The 22,179-nt window shown below is 44.4% G+C and overlaps 1 protein-coding gene across 1 annotated transcript in view; it reads left to right on the top strand.

Moving 5' to 3' along the window:
- CALCOCO1 (calcium binding and coiled-coil domain 1) overlaps nt 1-22,179 on the top strand; it is a 95,121-nt gene that overhangs the window by 61,057 nt on the left and 11,885 nt on the right. Inside the window, exon 12 of the mRNA XM_075337193.1 lies at nt 2,363-2,574. Within this exon, the coding sequence (XP_075193308.1) occupies nt 2,363-2,574 (212 nt within the window). The remainder of the gene's footprint in view (nt 1-2,362; nt 2,575-22,179) is intronic.

Below are 22,179 nucleotides of genomic sequence, written 5' to 3' on the forward strand. Positions count from 1 at the left end.
CGCTCCACTGCACTGCGTCCCAGGTTCCCCTTCCGGTCGGTATCGCCAGATGTGGTGAGTGAGTGTGTGTGTACGATCTGAAGTATGATTGTGTGTGCGACCTGATTTGTGTGTGTGCGATCTGATGTGTGTGGGTGTGCGATCTCGTTATGTACGCAATCTGATGTGTGTGGGTATGTGTTCCACTGCTCCCGTTCGGCGTCTGGTGAGTATGAATGCGGGGTCTTCTGTCTTCTTTTTTCTCTTTTCGGAGTGTCTGCTTTCTATAATAAAGTGTCCTGCTGTATTCTTTAACTTTTTTAACTGCATGGACGCTTCATTATTGATTCGCAACTAGGGCTTATTTTCGGGGTAGGGTTTATATTTAAGCCTTACATCAAAAATGCTGAAAATTCCTAGGGCTTATTTTTAACAGAGGGCTTATTTTTGGAAAAACAGGGTAAGTGCCCACGCAAGACAGAATCTTGTAATACATCTTCCAGTTGATTACTGGGCAATATGAACATATGAAGCAAATTGTTAAATATAGATTTCTCAAGCTTACTTTTTTATCAAATGATTTTCAATAATGGGTCACATTATTAAAGAGAACCTGTCAGCAGGATTTAGCACTATAAACTAAACACATGGCCGTAATGGCACTGTGATGCTGATTAAATGGATACCTGCAGTGAAGGAATCCGATCTTTAGTCGCTGAATAATCTTTTTCTGAAGTTTTCATGATGACGTCATTCGTGTATCCAGGTGGGATTGAGGAGTAGGGTCTTCTCTGCCCCTCCGCCTGCCTTCTCTGTTTCCTCTACAGGTTACTGATTATTCAGTGATTTGCCTTCTATTTTAAATTCCGTGCCTCTGCTGTGATTACAGTGGGCAGCGCATGCGCAGTGTGATTTTAATGGCGGTCTGCAGGTCTTCAATAAAATGGTGCCTGCGCAGATCTAGATTTCAGCTCAGTGACCTTTACACTTAGACAAAATGATGGCCATGTATTTACTTTATAGTGCTAATTCTTACTGACAGGTTCATATTAAAGGATGAACTCCTGCCAATCCTGAGAACTGATGGGGGCTGCAGGAATGTACTCTCATTACAGTTTTCCTGTGTGTGAAAAGAACATAGCACTGCAGCACCTTCAGTGTCAGGATGGTGAAGTCCCAGAGGTCATGTGGTCATGGAATCTGTTGCTAAGATTTTCCACCTAATCTTAGAGCAGCATAATGTAAAGACAGAGACCCTGATTCCAGCGATGTGTCACTTACTGGTCTGCTTGTTGTCATAATATTTATCAGCAGGAAATTATCACTAGAGGACTAGTAAACCTGGTGCCATCTAGTCCACCATATCCATGAGCTCTATATATCCCCACCACCACCACTGATTGGCAGCTTTCTGCCTATGCACAGTGTATGCAAATCTGCCAATCAGTGGCATGGGCATAATTATATAGGGCTCAGCATTCAGAGAACTGGGAGATCTACAGCAGATAAAACAGGAATTTTATTGTCACGCTGGGTGTGGGGAGAGACACCCAGCAAGAGAACTCCTGGGAATAAGGGAGGCTGAAACAGAAAGAAGGGGGGTAACCAAGAGGCTCTTACGCTGACCCTGACACTGGTGGGACCTGCACTTTGCCTCAAACCACAGGTACCTATAAGGGTTAGGAGGTGTGGCCCGCCAATGTGCCCCTGTCTCCTAGCCAGATCCTAGGACTAAATCCCACCACCCACCAATCCACAGAGGGAAAAACACACACAAAAATAAACAGCAAAAGGGGAAAAAGGAAAAACAACAACTTATCTTGAGAGGGAATCTTCAGAATATACAGCACCAGTAGTCTGAAGCCACAGACTTCTGTTGATGTACTGGTCCTGAGGAAGAGGTTTTCACCTCGAAACGCGTAGACCTATGGAATAAAAAGATAGTTTATTATCATCAACATCTCTACATCTTCATTTGGCTGATGCGTGGCGTTAACCCCTTCTCTACTCCATTTTGAATGTTCATCCACGTGGGGCTGCAGCAGATGCCAGTATCTCAGGCGCACTAGTGGTTGTGACTTTCACAACTAAATTCGGTGAGTGTATATTCCTATATACCGTACTTATCCATCTGGTATTACACTATTAGCGCTCCTTATTTTTAGATATGCATTACACAGTGCATAGCAGGGGCACATATAAGATTATCTCAGCACAGGAACATTTTCTTTAAACACATCCAATTGTGGAAATTATTATTATTCCAAGATCTATTGATTAAAATCAACTTTGTTTGTGGAAAATCCCTTTAATGGATATGACACAGCTGAAAATTGATGCAGAGGATAGATAAATGTTTGAGTCTTTTTTTTTTATTACTCAGGTTCATCAAATTCATTGATAGGTCTCCCTGATTCGGATGATGAGTCCGTTGAAAACATGAAACTAACTCAGCTGGAAGAGTCCTATAAAATGAGTGACCAGCTCTCGGCTGCTTTACCTATCTTCGCCCGAGAGTGTCATAGGGTCGTCATCAACCAGCCTGCACCGATCGCATGTCAGCTGCAGCCACTGCCGGAAGACAGCACTGACTCTGTGAGTATATTACAGGCCAAACTGGTCAAAATGGGATCCTTGTGGTTTTTAAGGTTGACTTGTGTGGACAGGGTGCGACAAACCTCGATAAAACGTGAAAAAGATTAAAACCTAGTTAGTATTCCGAAGACTCAAACTTTCCTGGGAGAAATGAAAACTATCGTATTTTTCTATAAGACGCACCCTGGTTTTAGAGGAGGAAAATAGGAAAATAAAATTTTAAGCAAAAAATGTGGTCATGACACACTGTTATGGGGCGAGGATCTGCTGCTGACACTGTTATGGGGGTAATGTCCCCAAATTCTCTACTAAGGTACCCCATCCTGGTAATGATCCTCCTGCCTTGTATATTATCCCCATCATGATAAATACCCCCATCCTGCTATATACCCCCATCCTGCTATATACCCCCATCCTGCTCATAATATACCCCCATCCTGCTATATACCTCCATCCTGCTCATAATATACCCCCATCCTGCTATATACCCCCATCCTGCTCATATTATACCCCCATCCTGCTATATACCCCCATCCTGCTCATAATATACCCCCATCCTGGTATATGCCCCCATCCTGCTTATAATATACCCCATTCTGCTATATACCCCCATCCTGCTCATAATATACCCCCATCCTGCTATATACCCCCATCCTGCTCATAATATACCCCCATCCTGCTCATAATATACCCCCATTCTGCTATATACCCCCATCCTGGTATATGGCCTGCATCCTATGGCACAGAAAAAAAAATAAACGTTTATACTCCCCTTTCCTCACTCCTGCAGCATCGAAGGTTCCTGTCTGTGCCAGCAGCAGTGCAGCTGACCTGTGTGGAGCCGTTCCCCTGCAGCATCGCGATGTTGTCCTGTGCTCACCGTTCTCTACATAGATCAGGTGGCCGGCAGACAGGAGGACATCGCGATGCTGCAGGGGAACGGTGATGGGTGAGTATACCGTACTTATTCACTGCCCCCCCGCGCAGATAATGCGCGGGGGGCAGTGAATACAGCCGCACATGATCACTCCAGGCTGTAGTTGCCAGGGGTGATCACGCGGGCCGACTCTTTACTATGCGCGCAACCGCCGCCCATCATCCAGCCCCCCTGTCAGCGCCGGCTTCGGCGCTGAGAGATGATGGGCGGGAGGATGCATGCATATGAAATGAGCAGGCACACGTGGTCACAGCAGGCGCTGCTTTAGCCTGCACATGCCGCCGATGACCCGCTCCACCGCAGCACCCTCATTCCCCTCATTCCCTGCTGCACCGCAGCACCCTCATTTCCCGCAGCCCTACATTCAGACTATAAGAAGCACCCCCCACTTTCCCCCAACATTTTATATCCCCTGAGCAGAAAATCAACTCAGGGAAAGCATACAAACTTTATGCAGATAGTTTAATAAGGGATCAACAAAGGAGCCTTAAGCCCGCTACACACGCTTCAATATATCTCACAATCCGTCGTTGGGGTCAAGTTGTAAGTGACGCACATCCGGCATCGTTTGTGAGGTATCTGCGTGTGACAGCTACTTGCGATCAGGATTGAACGCAAAACCGTTGATCGCAAACACATCGTATCATTCTCTAGAATTGAGCGTTTTGTTGCACGAACCTAGTGAATTGTAACGTGTGACATCCCTCATACGATTTTGGTGTCTGATGCTATGTGCGCAGGTGTGCGCTCTGCACCGCAGCTTAGAAAAGGTCTGCTTCAGAGCGCAGCTGAAAAGCTGCGTTCTGAAGCGCCTCACAATGTCTGTCATTCACTAATCTCTGTCAGTCGGTCACTATCTCTGTCCCTCACTCTCTGTCCATGTCAGTCTATCCCCCTCTCTCATATACTCACCGATCCCCGATCCCCGGCGCTGCACGGCGTTCACACTGCTCCGGCGGCTTTTACTGTTTTGAAAAAGCCGGCCGCCCATTAAACAATCTCGTATTCCCTGCTATCCCCGCCCACCGGCGCCTATGATTGGTTACAGTGAGACACGCCCCCACGCTGAGTGACAGGTGTCACACTGCACCCAATCACAGCAGCCGGTGGGCGTGTCTATACTGTGTAGTGAAATAAATAATTAAATAATTAAAAAAAACGGCGTGCGGTTCCCCCCAATTTTAATACCAGCCAGATAAAGCCATACGGCTGAAGGCTGGTATTCTCAGGATGGGGAGCTCCACGTTATGGGGAGCCCCCCAGCCTAACAATATCAGCCAACAGCCGCCCAGAATTGCCGCATACATTATATGCGACAGTTCTGGGACTGTACCCGGCTCTTCCCGATTTGCCCTGGTGCGTTGGCAAATCGGGGTAATAAGGAGTTATTGGCAGCCCATAGCTGCCAATAAGTCCTAGATTAATCATGTCAGGCGTCTATGAGACACCCTCCATGATTAATCTGTAAGTGACAGTAAATAAACACACACCCGAAAAAATCCTTTATTAGAAATAAAAAACACAAACATATACCCTGGTTCACCACTTTAATCAGCCCCAAAAAGCCCTCCTTGTCCGGCGTACTCCAGGATGGTCCAGCGTCGCTTCCAGCGCTGCTGCATGGAGGTGACCGGAGCTGCAGAATACACAGCCGCCGGAGCAGTGTGAACGCCGGGGATCGGGGATTGGTGAGTATGAGAGAGGGTAGCTAACTTCAGTAACTTAGGAGATTAGCAGTCACCGGTGAGTCCTTCACTGGTGACCGCTAATCAGGGCGCGGCATGACAATGAAGTCGGGTGAAGTTCACCCGAGTTCATTCTGACAGTGCGGCTCTGTCTGTGTCTGCTGTCATCTGCCATTCAGCTCTGCTACATGGCTGTCTGTGTCTGCTGTCAGCGGCTATTCAGCTCTGCTACATGGCTGTCTGTGTCTGCTGTCAGCGGCCATTCAGCTCTGCTGCATGGCTGTCTGTGTCTGCTGTCATCTGCCATTCAGCTCTGCTGCATGGCTGTCTGTGTCTGCTGTCATCTGCCATTCAGCTCTGCTACATGGCTGTCTGTGTCTGCTGTTAGCGGCCATGTAGCAGAGCTGAACGGCAGATGACATAGTAAAAACGCATCCCTACACATTACACACGCTTGGCAAGTCAATAAATAAAAAAAAAAAAGGTGCCCAATGCATACGTCACAGAACACATGATCTAAAGGATCGCACATAAAATTGACCAATTTAACATAGACTACTCACGCAAGTGTGACAGCAAATGAACGACCAACGTGCAATCGCATAAGATCCCGTATGCAACCTGGGCGTGTCACATCGCAAATGCGATTGTACAACTAATTGCAACGTGTAAAGTGGGCTTTAACCAATTCATCCATTTTTGGTTTTTTTTGCTCCTCCTCTTCCAAGAGCCGTAACTTTTTTTTATTTTTCTGTGAATCTTGCCATATGATAGCTTGTTTTTTTGCAGAACGAGCCGTACTTTTAAATGAAACCATGAGTTTCACCATATAGGGTACTGGAAAATGGCAAAAAAAAAAAACAAGTGTGGTGAAATTGCAAAAAAAGTGCTATTGCACAATTGTTTTGGGGATATTTTATTCGCAGTGTTCACTATATGATAAAACTGATGTGTCAGTGTGATGCCTCAGGTCGGTGCAAGTTTGTAGATACCAAACATGTATGAGTTTACTATTATCTAAAGGGTTAAAAAAATTCAGACGTTTGTCCAATAAAAGTGTCACACTTTTTGCGCCATTTTCCGCAACCCGTAGCGTTCTCATTTTTCATTTCTCTATGGCTCAGTGATGGCTTATTTTTGTGTCTCAGTCTGACGTTTTTAATGGTACCATTTGTGCGCAGATGCTATGTTTTGATCACCTGTTATCGCATCTTACGCAAAATTTGTGATGACCAAATTACATAATTTCGGCATTTGAAATGTTTGTGCCACTTCGCCGTTTACTGATCAGATTAATTGATTTTATATTTTGTTAGATCGGGCATTTCTGAACTTGATACTAAATGTGTGTATATTTATAAGTTTTTTTAACTGTTTAAATTTCAATGCGGCAAATGGTGGGTGATTTGAACGTTTAGGATTTTTTAAAACATTTTTAAAACTTTTTTTTTTTTACTTTTTTTTTAATTTTACTAGTCCTCCAGGGGACTGTAAGGATCAGCAGTCTGATCGCTGATTCATTTTTGTTGATCAGAGTTGCGCAGAATAGCAGAAATGAGCGTTCCTGTTACAGCAGCTGCTTTGCCAGCTGTAGCACTAACTACGTCATGAATGCGACAGGAGTCATCATATGACCTGCCGCTACCATGGCAACCATCAGCTCCCTGTGATCGCGTCGCAGGGCCTTCTATAGTGGTGGAGAAAGACGATTTCCCCGCTGCGGCCATTTAGATCGCGCTGTCACATTTTAACAGCACGATCTAAAGAGTTAACAGGCGCGGGTGGATCATGGATTCTCCTGCTTCTGTTAGCCGCACATGTCTGCTGTTCAAATCAGCAGACATGTGCAGCGATCACCACCGGCTCTCCACAGCAGCCGGTGATGATTACTCCTTCATGAATTAGGACGTACCAGTACGTCCTCTGTTGTGAAGGGGTTAAAGGGAATTTATTACCGGGTTTTTGCTCTCCCCATCTGAGAGCAGCATAATGTAGAGACAGAGACCCTGATTCCAGCGATGTGTCACTTACTGAGCTGTTTGCTGTCATTTTGATAAAAGCAATGTTTTCTCTGCTGCAAATCTAGCAGTTATACAGAGCTCATGAATATGCTGGACTACCTGCAGCACACCAAGTAGTCCTCTAATGGTAATCTACTGCTGATTAATCAGTGATTTTATCAAAAATGTACTAAGAAGCCCAGCAAGTGACACCGCTGGAATCAGGATCTCTGCCTCTACATTATACTGTTCTCAGATTAGGTGGCAAAAACCTGATGACAGATTCCCTTTAAAAGTGTAATGATGGGTACAGCGCAGCGATCTTGTGTGCCTCATCCATTTGTACTTTTGCCTTGAGTTTTGGGGTACTGGGTCTGAATCTGTATGTTTAGGCCATTTTTACATGGGATTCTTCAGGAAACTCACGTTTTTTTTACCCTTGATATTAAAACACATACATACTGATTAGATAAGTGGCTTTCTATCTAATTGACCCCCATGTATGTTTAAGAAAGGGAGTCATTAGGGACATAGATGAATATGATTGTCACTATCCGTACAGCTCTGCAGAATATGTTGGTAATTTATACATCTCATAGATCCATGATTAGGACTGTCACATATGGGGCTTGGCACAGCGCGGGGTTTTCGTGGCTCAGCTTTGCACACCGTTAGAGCTTTCTGCTGCTAATCTCGGTATATACCATAAGAGCGTCTAGCTGTAAGCTCCTTGCTTTTCACCTTTGCCTTATCGTCAGATCCTCGGGGGGGAGCATCTCGCTGGATAATGCTGACAGCTTGCCAATGCACTTTGTCAGTTTTACCATCAGAAACCAGCCGCTGTCTAACTCCGGCCCCCACCATTATCACAGAGGCCGCAGACACATGCAGCTTCAGGTGCATTAAAACCCAACAAAGACGGAGACAGTGGAAAGGCCGGGAAGCAGCTCGCGGTCAGCTGCTCCCTGTGCGGCAAATTAAGATCTTCGGCCATTGACGACCACACAGAGTTCAGAGCGCTAGGCAGATGATGGCGTAGTGCTCTGCGGAGATCTCAAGGCATTAAGCTTTAATGTTCAGCAGATTTCTGATGCTTCCTAATAGGATGTTCTGAGCGTGAACTGCGGCTCTTACAGTAACACCTTTGTGTGTCAGGTGCCAGAATCGGGCTGTTCTCCTACATGAGCAGCAGTTACACATTCTGGAGCCTTTGGTACAAGCAATTTGCTTATTGCCGTCTCCAGCTGGAAGAGAAATCATTGATCTGTTCATGCTGGCGTCTTCCTTGTTTTCTATCGCCCATCTGCTCAGTAGTGTGAGCACATTGTTTTTATGACCCTCTGTACTACCATATCCCTGTCCTATGCTGTTATTTGTCTCCATACACCTTTCTCACACGATACAGACACCTTCTTGTAGTGCAGGTAGGCATCTCCCTGGCGTCTCTCCGTACTTGGCGTGGTTACACACACCGTGCAAGAACAAAGTGCCTATAAATCTGCAGTGTGGGGTGCGTGCTGGAAGTGCCAGCCGTCAGGGGTCAAATGAAATGTACCTCCATGCCTAGTTAGTTTGCAGGTCCATTAAGCAGGTTATAGCAATTTATGATCACATGCAGCACACTTACTGCAGGACATTTCTGCTTCTGTGCCTTAGTAACATCCTGCGCTCACACTGCTACCATACGGCCCTTCCTTCTGCTCACATATGTACCAGGTCCCAGCAGCTTCCTTGTTTGATTAGATTTATTGATTGTCGGGATTACACCCACTGATCACTTGAGGTGGATTCGAGAGGCTGTTTAAGCTTTAGATTGATCATTAGTCCTCTGTACATGATCCTTGCATTGATATAGTTTTACTCTTAAAGCGCACCAATCACCAGGAGGATGGTGCTATCAGGCTGATTCTATACATACCTTTAGTTGTCAGCTAGGATAGGTTTTGAAACACAAGCAAGTAAAGTTTGTAAAATGAGCAGCTTTTTGAGTGACAGCAGCTGCCGATCAGCTGATATTGTTTTACTAACTGACTAGAAGGACCTTTGCTGATGTCATACCCATGTGACCAGAAGGGGTGGGACCTCAGCCAACAGAAAAATAATGTTGCTTCCTGGTATCAGCTATGTTGGCTGAGGCCCTGCTCCTTCTGGTCACATGGGTATGACATCAGCACAGGTCCTTCCAGTCACTTAGTAAAGTGATTCTATAATAGAATTACCATAAATAACAAGGAGAGGACGGACAGGCAGGGGTACGGGAATCACTATGAATACCCACCCCAGCTATCAGCTGATCGGCAGCTGATGTCATTCAAAAAGCTGCTCATTTTACAAACTTTACTTGCTAGTATTTCAGAAACTATACATCCGATCTCAGAACTAAAGGTATAGAATCAGCATGATAGTGCCAGTATAGCACTGGCTTTAGGTTATATAGGAAAATCCTGCTGATTTGTGCGCTTTAAAATACTAGAACTTTTACAGCCTGGACACAGCGGTCAAGGACCTAATAAGTCATCTTGTACTTTAGAGGATAAAGGTAGAATTGCCATCCCAAATGAAGAGTTACTACAAAGGGTAGTCTTCCTTTCCATGGATGATGTAGCCAGATTCCAAGGCAACACTTTGTGTTCCCGAGTAAGACGCCCAACCCTCTCCTTGGTAAGTTTCCTTGTGCTCTCAGGTCCATCTCACAGGCTTATGTAAAGGCTTCTCCCCGGTTCTCAGTTCTTCCTCACTTCTCTGTCCGGGACCCTGCCAAGTCCCGCTTGCCCTAACCCCTATATCTTACTCTGCCTTCTGGTGAGGCCGGGCCAGTCACCCACCCTGGGCTCTTGGTACCTGACTATTTACATTGGCTGCTGTTTTGTACCTGCCTGTGCTGCATTTTTTATTCACCATTCTAGATACGGTATTATTGTTTCAAGAAGCGGTGGTAGAGTATGGCCACAGCCACGCCATTTGAAGTCTGTGGTACTAATGGAGATAGCTGAGCACTAGTGTAACTAGGACTTTTATGATAAGCAAGTTATCAAATATCCTGTGGGACAATCCCTTTAAAGTCTGTAACTTCTACAATTTTCCTATATGAGCAGATTCTACAACTAATATACAGAAATGTATTCCTTTTGTTAATTAGAACGGTCCATGATACTTTCGGCCTCTGCAATATTGGACTAGCAAGCAGATTTAGGCAAGAATTACACATGCTGTTGTCATAGGGAAGATGTTAATATTTTTATTTTGTTTGTTTTTTAAAGGGATTTTCCACAACATTCATATTAATGGCCTATCTTTAGGATAGGTCATCACCATCAGATAAATGTGGGTATGACGCCAGCTCCCTCACTGATCATCTGTGTGCAGCACTGGCAGCAGCCCGATAGGGAAGAACCATCACTCCATCACACTATTTAGTGGCTGTCATGTGACATGTTCCCTTTAATATCCTCTATTAGTTATAATAATATTTCCAGTCCTATTGATATAAAACACCTTTTTGCTGCTAAATATAAGTTTATGCAATAGCTGATGTGTTTAGTAGATGGGGACCACAGCACTGAAAAGAATTGATTGCCGCAGTTTCAGTACTGATCTATTAAAATGATGGGACCTGACCTGCAGTACCTGAGAGTGGCCACTAAACTGTGTGATGGGTGGTGCTGTTCCTCTACATACACTGATTATATCAGGCTACGGCCAGCGATGCAAACAGCTGATCAGTGGGGGTGCTGGTGTCAGATCCACCCTGATTTTAGAAAACCAAATTTAAAGAAAGGACACACACTTCTCCTTCAGGTTAGCCCTGTATTACTATAAGCTGCTGACTACAGCTGGTCGAACTCGCAGAAAGCCAGGACCAGTAGGTCCCTGCTGAATTTTTTAAAAAAACCCGGATCCGGTTCAGAATCTAGTACTAATATACTGTAAGTCTATGGAAACCAGAATCCGGAGATTAAAATTGTTGGTAGAAGGGATAGAGGAATGGGAGAGCACGGTGTACTCACTGAACCTCCGTCATGGCGGTGCTAGGACAGCCGGTAGGCGGAGCAAGTAGTGCAACTGTGTGCGGGTCAGTATCTTGGTGTAAAAATAAATGAATAAATAAAACAATCAGCGCAGGATCCCCGTATTCTGATACCAGCACAGATAAAACCCACGACTGCAGCCCCCAGGTATCGGGCTTTATCATGGCTGTATATCAAAATAAAGCTGGAGTCACACACTCGCGCGAGTCTCGCATCGCATCACTCGGCACAGCCGAACACTTTCCTCACAGGAGCATGCATCTGCATGTAGTTCTATGCAGCTGCACGCTGGTGTCCGGAGAGTGTGCAGCTGCCAGGTAATGCGATGCGAGACTCGTGCGAGTCATACGGCTCTTGTGAACTCACCGTAAGGCCAGACTCACACTTGCGCAAGTCTATTATCGCATCACCCATTACGGTCTGACACTCTCCAGTCATGAGCGTGCAGATGGATAGAACTACATGCAGCCGACCCGCTCCTGTCAGAAGAGTTAGCGGCCGTGCTGGGTGATGCGATGCAAGACTTGTGCAAATCCCTCGCAAGTGTGACTTGACTCCGGCCTAAGAGGAACCGCATGCAGCTTTTTTTTTTTTTTTTAAATTAAATAAATAATTTTAAAAAAACGGCGTGTGGTCCCCCAATTTTCATACCCAGTCCAGATAAAGCTGACAGCTGGGGCTGTAATCTCAGGCTGGAGAGACCCAGCCTAAAAATATCGGCCTCCAGCTGCCCGGAATTGTCGCATCCATTAGATGTGACAAGCCCAGCGCTTTACTGGCTCTTCCCGAATCCCTTGATAAGGTGGCAATTGGGTTAATAAGGGGTTAATAACAGCGCACACGTGCTACTAAGCCCTAGATTAATGATGGCACAGGTGTCTGAGACACCCCCCATCATTAATCTGAAAAATGAAAGTACACAAACACCAAAAAAAATCCTTTATTTGGAATAAAATACAAAAAGCCCCCTCTTTCACCACTTTATTAACACCCAACACCCTGTAGGTGTGAAGTAATCCATACAAGATCCCACGGCGATTCAGCTCTGCTACATCTGAACTTCACAGCGAGCGGCCATAGAACAAGACTGCCCTCTGTGAGCTCCAGAGAATATATGAGCCCCGATGAGCTGTGACTGGATGCAGGGAGACGGGGGTCACACAGTCTGGGGGAGCATCGAACTGCAACCAATCACAGAGGCCAGGCTAGCTGGTGGGCAGGGAAAGCCATGCATATGAAATGAGTGGCCCAGGAAGGCCGTGGGAGTAGTGTATAGCCGAGCCGGAGCTTGGGTAAGTATGATGCGCTCACTTCATTCTTGTTTTCTTTATTTTTCCATTTTTTTTTTTTATTTTCTCAACTGCCGGATCCAGTTCAGACACCCAGAATCCCGGGCTCGGATCCGGCAACCGGGCAACATTGAAACCGCGTGGATCCAGACTTTTTCAGTCTGGGTCCGCTCAGCCCTACTGCTGACTTGTTTTGTCCTCCTTTCCTTAAAGGGTTTTTGTGTTTTGCAGAAAACCTCTGTTCCCTAGCTACAGATTGTTTTAGTAAAGCCAACTGCACTTTACTCACCCTCCCCAGGTCTAGTGATGGATCTCCATCACTGCCTCTGGTGCCTGCTATTGCCGTCACGTCAACAGCGCTGCAGTCAATCAGTGAACTCAGCGGCTCGTTCCATCAAATCAGGCAGACCACTGAGCCCAGTTATTGCTGCAGTGTCAACATGACCTCAGCGCTGTAGACAATAGCAGACACTGGGAGCAGCGGTGGAGACTCGGCCCTGGATCTCAGGAAGTAAAAGAAAGGGTTTACTAAAGTATAGCAATAAGTGGGTGTGAAGAATAAACCTGCTTTTTACACAAATCAAGGATATTAAAAGGTATGTAGAATAATTTAGTATTTTAAACCTTTACCTTCATGATTTCAAATACTTTTAATGCATTTAATTAAATACATTGGAAGGTAATTCACGTACACCGTGACATCCTAGATGAAACTTAAATTACACTATATTGGCAGTAGTGCAGCCAGAAACACTGTGAATTGTTTCTGGAAATGGTCCTTTTCTCTTTCCGTACTTGCTGAGTGTTTGGGTTTTTTAGGATGTGATGTTCGTGTTGTGCTGTGTTCTCCAAGCCATTCAGATGTCTCCATATTGTGCACCTCGGACTATTCACCTGAAACACTGGGGCAGAGAAACTGCAGCTACATCCCCCCTCCTCCTCCCTGGCTATCATTTACTGGATGGATATTTTGGAACACTTACAGAGAATATGCAGGCAAAAAAGGGACTCCTGTCATCAGAATTTTATACCCTAAACATATTCTCCACTCACTGCCTGCCTCCTGTCTTTAGGTCAATCGTGTTTCAGTAACCTGGCAGTAAGAGACAGAAGGCAGGCATCAGGTGGGGAATAGGAAGTTAAGGCAGGAGAACTGCAAGTGCATTGTCGCACCCTTGTGCACTTGCAGCTCATTAGCATAAAGTTTCAGCTGTTCATTTCTCTAAAGCATAAAAACAGATTTCTACAAGAAAGGTAAGGATTTGCCAAGCATTAAAACACCTTTACATACATACCCTTAGTTTTGGTTACAAAATCCTGATAACAAGTTCTCTTTAAGATTGTTGGAGGCTGAGGAAAATGCTAAATTCCCCCATATTATATGATACATTTATAATCAAGGTGATCCACCTTGCATTTACACTCCTTAGGGTATGTGTGTGTCGGCCAGGGATATGGGGTACTCGGTCCTGGGCAGTGTATAACTGGGGAATGTCACTTTGGTGGCTGTTGCCCGGTTTCGTGCCCTGGGCCCTTTTTGTAATGGGGGATATTTACAGGGGATTAGGTTAGTGTTCATATGTGACGCCACTTGCGGTGTTGCGGTTATAGGTATGGAGCCACCGCTGCACAATGTCACTACTGGGGCTGGTGTTAATTGCAGCCTGGATGGCAGGCCCTCTGCAAGCAGGGCCGGGCCCCAGAGGATGGGTGATGTGACGGGTGTCGGAAGAAGGTAGTCCACACAGAGGTATAGTGCAACTGGTTTTTACTCACTGCTGGTTGGTGGTAACTGGTTACCCGAGGCCGGCTGGTTTAACCTCCGGTAGCGTGAACCCTGTGGGGTTGGAGTCTCTGGTCCTGTCCCCGGTTCTCCCTTTCCTACTGAGTCTTCGGATTTTTAGGGTCAGCGAGGTCCTTGATTGTCCCCCCGCTGTGCAGGTGTTAACAGGTCGGTTTGGAGCTCTTTCCTGTCCTAGGGTCCTTTACCCCGTCAGTGCGTAGTTCTGGGAGCACTCCACCGTACTCCACCGGCAACTACTCTCCTGGGTACCAGGTTACCGTTAACCCAGGTCAGAACGTCTCCTAACGTCCACCTTCACTCCTCGACTCTCTCAGACTTTCTAACTGTCTGTCCTCAGTCCGCCCCTCCTACCTCCAAAGCCAGGGAAGGAGTCTTGCGAGGATAATTTGCATATTCCCAGTGCCTTCTGGGATAAGTGAAGAGTCACCGCGAGCTCAAGGAGAACCAGGTTTTGGCCGTTACAGCCGGAAGGAAGACTTCTGAAAACCGCGCGCCTAGCGGCGCGCGAATTTTAGCCTGTCTTCTTCATTGTGAGCGTGAGTGAGCAAAGTGTGAGCAAAAGTAAGTGTGAGTAGAATTGTTTGTATTTAGTTGTTTAATTACTTAACATTTGTTTAGTGCTATCCCCATTAGAAAATGTGCTCCACTATTGCTAATGCGATCCAGTGTACATCTTGTCTCATGTATGCAGTCCTTGAAAAGCCGTTCGAGGGTGCATACTGTTGTTCGAGATGTGAGCAAGTTGCACATTTGGAAGCCCAGATACTGGATCTAAATTAGCAGCTGGCAACTCTGAGATGCATTAGCAATGTGGAAAGGAGTTTGCTGCTCACTGAGCAGCAGCTTGCTGGGTCAGATGTGGGGGAGGATCGTAGTAGGGAGCGGCAGGACGGTGAGGTAGGTAGCTGGGTGACAGTTAGAAAGGGGGGTAAAGGGAAAAGTGCTAGGAAGGCTAGTCCTGAACTGACACACCCCAATATGTTTGCAAACTTGGCAGATGAGGGGGATGTCATTACAGGGGTAGCATTGCTGCAGCAATGCATGACCTCTGAACGCCAGAGGAGTGTCTGCTCCAGTAAGGGGGGGAATAGGAGTGCAGGGCAGGCAAGACAGGTACTGGTAGTGGGGGACTCAATTATTAGGGGGACAGATAGGGCAATCTGTCACAAAGACAGGGATCGCCGAACAGTGTGTTGTCTTCCTGGCGCTCGAGTTCGGCACATCGCTGATCGGGTTGACAGATTACTGGGAGGGGCTGGGGAGGACCCAGCGGTCATTGTACACATTGGCACAAATGACAAAGTTAGAGGTAGGTGGAAGGTCCTTAAAGATGATTTCAGGGAATTAGGTTGTAAGCTTAAAGCATGGACCTCAAAGGTGGTATTTTCGGAAATACTACCTGTGCCACGAGCCACACCAGAGAGGCAAAGAGAGATCAGGGAGGTTAACAGGTGGCTCAGGAATTGGTGTAGGAAAGAGGGTTTTGGGTTCCTGGAGAATTGGGCCGACTTTTCAGTTGGCTACAGATTCTATGCTAGGGATGGGCTGCATCTTAATGGGGAAGGTGCAGCTCTGCTGGGGCAGAAAATGGCTAGAAGGTTGGAGGAGTGTTTAAACTAGGAATGGGGGGGGTATTCACTTTATAGAAGGGGAATGTAGTGCAGATAGTGACCAGGGCACAAGTAATGAAATTGGGGGTGGTACGGGGGGAAGGGTTAGGACAGTTAATACAGTAAGCAGGAATACAGTTACAGAGTCATACGTAACGTGCATGTACACTAATGCCCGAAGCCTCACAAATAAGGTGGAGGAATTAGAATTAATATTGTTGGAAGAAAATTATGATATAGTGGGGATATCAGAGACATGGCTGGATGAGAGCTATGACTGGGCTGTTAATTTACAGGGTTATAGCCTATTCAGGAATGACCGTACAAATAAGCGAGGGGGAGGTGTGTGTCTATATGTAAAATCATCCTTAAAACCCATCCTGCGTGACAACATATGTGAGGGTACTGAGAATGTAGAGTCCCTATGGGTGGAGATAAGGGGGGGGAGAATGAATAATAAAATACTGATAGGGGTGTGTTATAAGACGCCGAATATTATGGAAGAGGTAGAGAATCTCCTCATAAAGCAAATTGATAAAGCAGCGAGTCTCGGAGAGGTACTTTAACTATCCTGATATAAATTGGGGAACAGAAACTTGCAGTTCCAGCAAAGGAAATAGATTTTTGATAACAATGAAAGATAATTACCTTTCACAAATGGTACAGGACCCCACAAGAGGGGGAGCACTACTTGACCTTGTACTAACCAATAGGCCAGACCGCATATCAAATATACAAGTTGGGGGTTACTTGGGGAATAGTGATCACAAAATAATAAGTTTTCATGTATTCTTTAGTAAGATGTCTAGTAGAGGGGCTACAAGGACACTAAACTTCAGGAAAGCAAATTTTAAACGGTTGAGAGATGATCTTAGTGCAATAAACTGGGATGATGTACTAAGTAATAAAAGTACACAAAGCAAATGGGAGACTTTTATGAGCATCCTGAATAGGGCTTGTGCAGAAAATATACCCTATGGGAACAAACATGCTAGAAATAGGAGGAAACCCCTATGGCTAAATAGAGCTGTAAGGGAAGCAATAAAAGAAAAACAGAAAGCCTTAAAAGAATTAAAGAGGGTAGGTAGTGATGAGGCATTATATAATTATAGAAAATTAAATAAAATATGTAAAAAGCAAATTAAGTTAGCTAAGTTTGAGACAGAGAGACTCATTGCGAGAGAAAGTAAAAATAATCCTAAAATATTCTTTAACTACATAAACAGTAAAAAACTGAAAAGCGATAGTGTTGGCCCCCTTAAAAATAGTCTTGGTGAAATGGTGGAAGGGGATGAGGGTAAAGCCAACCTGCTGAATGACTTTTTTTCTACGGTTTTTATACAAGAAAATGCCATGGCAGATGACATGACCAGTGGTACCATAAATTCACCCTTGAATATTACCTGCTTAACCCAGCAGGAAGTACGCCGCCGCCTCGAAATCACTAAGGTTGACAAATCTCCGGGCCCGGATGGCATACACCCCAGAGTACTACAGGAATTGACTTCTGTGATAGATAGACCATTATTTTTAATCTTCTCAGATTCCTTAATAACAGGGTCGGTACCGCAGGACTGGCGCATAGCAAATGTGGTGCCAATATTCAAAAAGGGGACAAAAACTGAGCCAGGAAATTATAGACCGGTAAGTTTAACCTCTACGGTTGGTAAAATCCTTGAGGGTTTCTTGAGAGATGCTATACTGGAGTATCTCAAGAAAAATAACCTTATGACAGAGTATCAACATGGGTTTATGAGGGATCGATCCTGTCAAACTAATTTGATCGGCTTCTATGAAGAGGTAAGTTCAAGTCTGGACCAGGGAAATGCAGTGGATGTTGTGTATATGGACTTTTCAAAAGCTTTTGATACGGTGCCACACAAAAGGTTGGTACATAAAATCAGAATAATGGGGATAGGGGAAAATATGTGTAACTGGGTTAAAAACTGGCTCAGTGATAGGAAACAAAGGGTGGTTATTAATGTTACGTACTCGGACTGGGTCTCAGTTCATAGTGGGGTACCACAGGGGTCAGTATTGGGCCCGCTTCTTTTCAACATATTTATAAATGACCTTGTTGGGGGCATGCGGAGTAGAATTTCAATATTTGCAGATGATACTAAACTCGGCAGGGTAATCAATACAGAGGAGGATAATTTTATATTACAGGGAGATTTATGTAAATTGGAGGATTGGGCTGAGAAGTGGCAATTGAAGTTTAATGTAGATAAATGTAAGGTCATGCACTTGGGTAGAGGAAATAACATTTATGATTATGTACTTAATTGTAGAACACTGGGTAAAACAGACACAGAAAAAGACTTGGGTGTATGGGTGGATGGTAAACTTCACTTTAGTGGACAGTGTCAGGCAGCTGCTGCCAGGGCTAATAAAATAATGGGATGTATTAAAAGAGGTATAAGTGTTCATGAAAAAAATATAGTTCTACCTCTGTACAAGTCACTAGTGAGACCGCACTTAGAATACTGTGTACAATTCTGGTCACCGATATATAAGAAGGACATAGCTGAACTGGAGAGGGTGCAGAGAAGAGCCACCAAGATTATTAGAGGAATGGGTGGGCTGCAATACCAAGACAGGTTATTAAACTTGGGGTTATTTAGTTTGGAAAAACGAAGGCTTAGGGGGGATCTAATCACAATGTATAAATATATGAGGGGACAGTACAGAGACCTTTCCAAAGATCTTTTTACACCTAGGCCTGCGACTGGAACACGGGGGCATCCGCTACGTCTTGAGGAAAGAAGGTTTAATCATAATCACAGACGAGGATTCTTTACTGTACGAGCGGTGAGACTGTGGAACTTTCTGCCGCATGATGTTGTAATGAGTGATTCACTACTAACATTTAAGCAGAGCCTGGACGTCTTTCTTGAAAAATTTAATATTACCAGTTATGTATATTAGATTTTATGACAGGGTATTGATCCAGGGAACTAGTCTGATTGCCGGATGTGGAGTCAGGAAGGAAATTTTTTCCCCATTGGAACTTGTTTGCCACATTGGGGTTTTTTTTTGCCTTCCTCTGGATCAACATGTTAGGCTACGGGTTGAACTAGATGGACTTAGAGTCTCCCTTCAACCTTAAAAACTATGATACTATGATACTATGATACCTGGTCAACTAGTGGACTGGATTGGTTCCACCTCTAGGCGGCCATCCATTGGTCCGACCCTAGCTATGTACCATTGTATGGGGGAAGGTTGGGGAAAAACTGGGATTACCTGGGTTTTTGTTGTTACCGGCACTGGTCTCCCGGGGCCCTAGGGGATAGGCCCTGCATCCTTGTGGGGATGCAGAACCTTGTAGCACCCTGATGGCTTCAGGGGCACTACACAAGTGCTCTCAAAACAAATCTGTAAAATGCTCAAAAAAATCCTTCAAAGACTTTTTATATTTATTTCTATTGAATACCAGTTTGCTGTTCATATACTCTGGTATTGAATACGCCTGGTGAGAGAGGAGAATGTGCATGTGACTCCTTTTAGCTTCTCATTATGGAATCTACTCCAAACGCTTCCAAAACACTTCAAAAACTGTTCAGAGGAGTTCAGGAAATGAACGAAAAACGTCTCTAAAACTTCCCAAAGAAGGAGCGTTTCCTGAAGTGGTTTCCACTAGATGACATGTTGTTTTCGACCTCCTCAAAAAACTGTGCAAGTGGCGTGAACACTGCAGTCTATTTTTCTTTTTGCTATATTTTTCCTTCAAGTCATCATTGTTTTATTTTTCCTTTAACAGTGCTGTATAAGGGCTTGTTTCTTCTTTGCAAGTCAAGTTGTAATTTTGAATTCGTCCATTTACTTCACCTTATTTATACAACATTACCATAGTGAGGTTCCTCATGGGCCGGCCTTACGCAGAATCCCTGTGTTATATAAACAATATGTATAGTAATATTCCCTGTAACAGCTTCACATCAATCCTGCAGAACAAATCTCCAAAAAAAAAAGAAAAAAAAGCTCACTTTTCATTTGGCTTAATCCTTTCATGAGCTGACGATTTTTCATTTTTTGCGCTTTTCTTTTTTCTTTTATTTTTTACTTTTCTTCTTGCAAGAGCCATAAGATTTTTTATTTTTCCATCAACAAAGCCAAATGAAGGCTTGTTTTTTGGGTAAAGTGTTGTAGTTTTAACTCACTCTATCCACTTTACACAGTCATTTTATTATTATTATTATTATTATTATTATTAATAACTATTTTTATTTAACGGGCTTAAAACAATTCTGAAGTTTTTGTTTTTTTCTAATAAATTAGTTTGTATCTCCATATGTCCCATAACGTTCACTTTTTTTGTCTATGGAGCTGTGTGAGGACTATGTATTTTGAAGATCAACCTAGTATTTAATTATATCATTTTGGGGTACATACAAAATTTTGATTGCTTTTTATTTTTACTTTTTGGGTAAGTGCAGTGACTGTAATATTTGGATAGTTTGGACTTTTATGGATGCGACATGCCGCTAATTAGTTATCTTTTTGTAAATGGTAAAAAATGGGATGATTCAACTTTTTACATTTCTCTATTTTTTATTGCTTGTAACAGCTTTTTTTATATTTTTCATTGCATTTTTTAATTCTCATAGGGTACCTGAACCTGTTTTCATTTGATTACTTTCTAGTGCAATTGTTCAGTATTGAAGCATGTAGTAAACATCAAGGTCTACTATATTCCTATGATGATTGCCCTACGCCTGGACTTCACCGAAGTACCAAGATAATGAGGGCCTTCAGTAGTCGCCCTACAGGCATGGCTACCCATATGCACTCCACGATGGCAATGTGTGTAGGGAGTGATAAATACTGCTGACTAAAATTGGCAGCGGCATTTAAGTGGTTAAACAGCAGCGATCAGAGCTAACTTTGATTTCTGCCTTTGGATACAAATGCCATTTTAATAACAATGCCAGAAGCTGTCCTGTGGGGAGTGGGCTCAGCTTTTTAGCTTCAGAATAATAATAGTATATCGTGGAGTGAAAAGGGGTGAATAATATCCATATTAATTGCTTTCAGAATCATTGGGTTATCCTGACACTTGATTTTTTGAATGCCCTTCTACAATGCATTTCAGTTTACAAAGATAATGCTTTCTGGCATGCCAGCACTTCCATTAAACGTGGTTGTGCCATATCGAACATCCAGCGTAGGGGAAGATATTTCCTCTCATATGGAGAGTCGACAACTTCAAAACTTGGCATAACTCAAGCTGAGACTTTCTGAGAAAGCTATGAAGAGGACACTGAAAATATTAAAGAGGTTGTCCACTACTTGGACAACCTCTTCTCATTCCCCTTGTTCGCCCCCGGAAAAATAAATAAGGCTATACTCGCCTCCAATGTGGCCGCAGTTCCAGCAATGTCTAAAGCCACGTTCCTGGGGCCCAAATGACATTATGACACACGGGCCCTGCGACCAATGAGCGCCGCTCTCCTCCGCGCATTCGAACATTTGAATAGGAAGTCAACGCAATGCTCACATCCTGCTTAAACGTCCAAAGGCGGGAAGGAGAAATCCGGCATCGATTGGTCGTAGGGCTTGTGTGTTATAACCATGTCACATGGGCCCCACGAACACGGCTTCAGACATTGCTGGAACCGCAGCTGGACCAGAGGTGAGTATGGGCTTATTTATTTTTACAGGGCCGAACAAGCGGAATGAGTAGGGGTTGTCCAAGTAGTGGACAACCCCTTTAATATTTCCCTTCACTAGTGCACTCAGGTGAGTAATATTCTCCTGGCATTCACCAAACCTAGACTCTTCCATCAGATGCCAGTTAGGGAAGTGTGATTTGTCACTGCACAGAACACGTTTCCACTGCTCCAGAGTCCAGTGGCGGCTGCTTTCCACCACTCCAGCTGATAAATGACATTGTACTTGCTTGTGTAAGGTTGGGTACAAATAGCACTTTACCTCTGCGTTCAACGGCTCTGTCAGAGCTTACATCCAGACCCCTGCAAAACAGGATTCGGGCGTATGCGCTACTGACTATAATGATGCACAGGGAGTCAGCGTGCATCATTTTTAGCTGTTTATGTCTATTGGAGATGGGCACCAAGACTTTGTCGACTACATCTTGTTGGTCGCCTCAACTACATGTGCAAGGACGAAAAACGCAGTAGGAAAGTGAAAATACAAAAAACACACGCACATAGGTGAACAGAGGGAAAAAACGGCAGAACAAGTGAATAATAGTCCTCAAAATAGGTGCAATTTCAAAGAAGAATGTGA

The sequence above is a fragment of the Anomaloglossus baeobatrachus genome, chromosome 2 (genome assembly GCF_048569485.1).
Source record: "Anomaloglossus baeobatrachus isolate aAnoBae1 chromosome 2, aAnoBae1.hap1, whole genome shotgun sequence".
NCBI lineage: Eukaryota > Metazoa > Chordata > Amphibia > Anura > Aromobatidae > Anomaloglossus > Anomaloglossus baeobatrachus.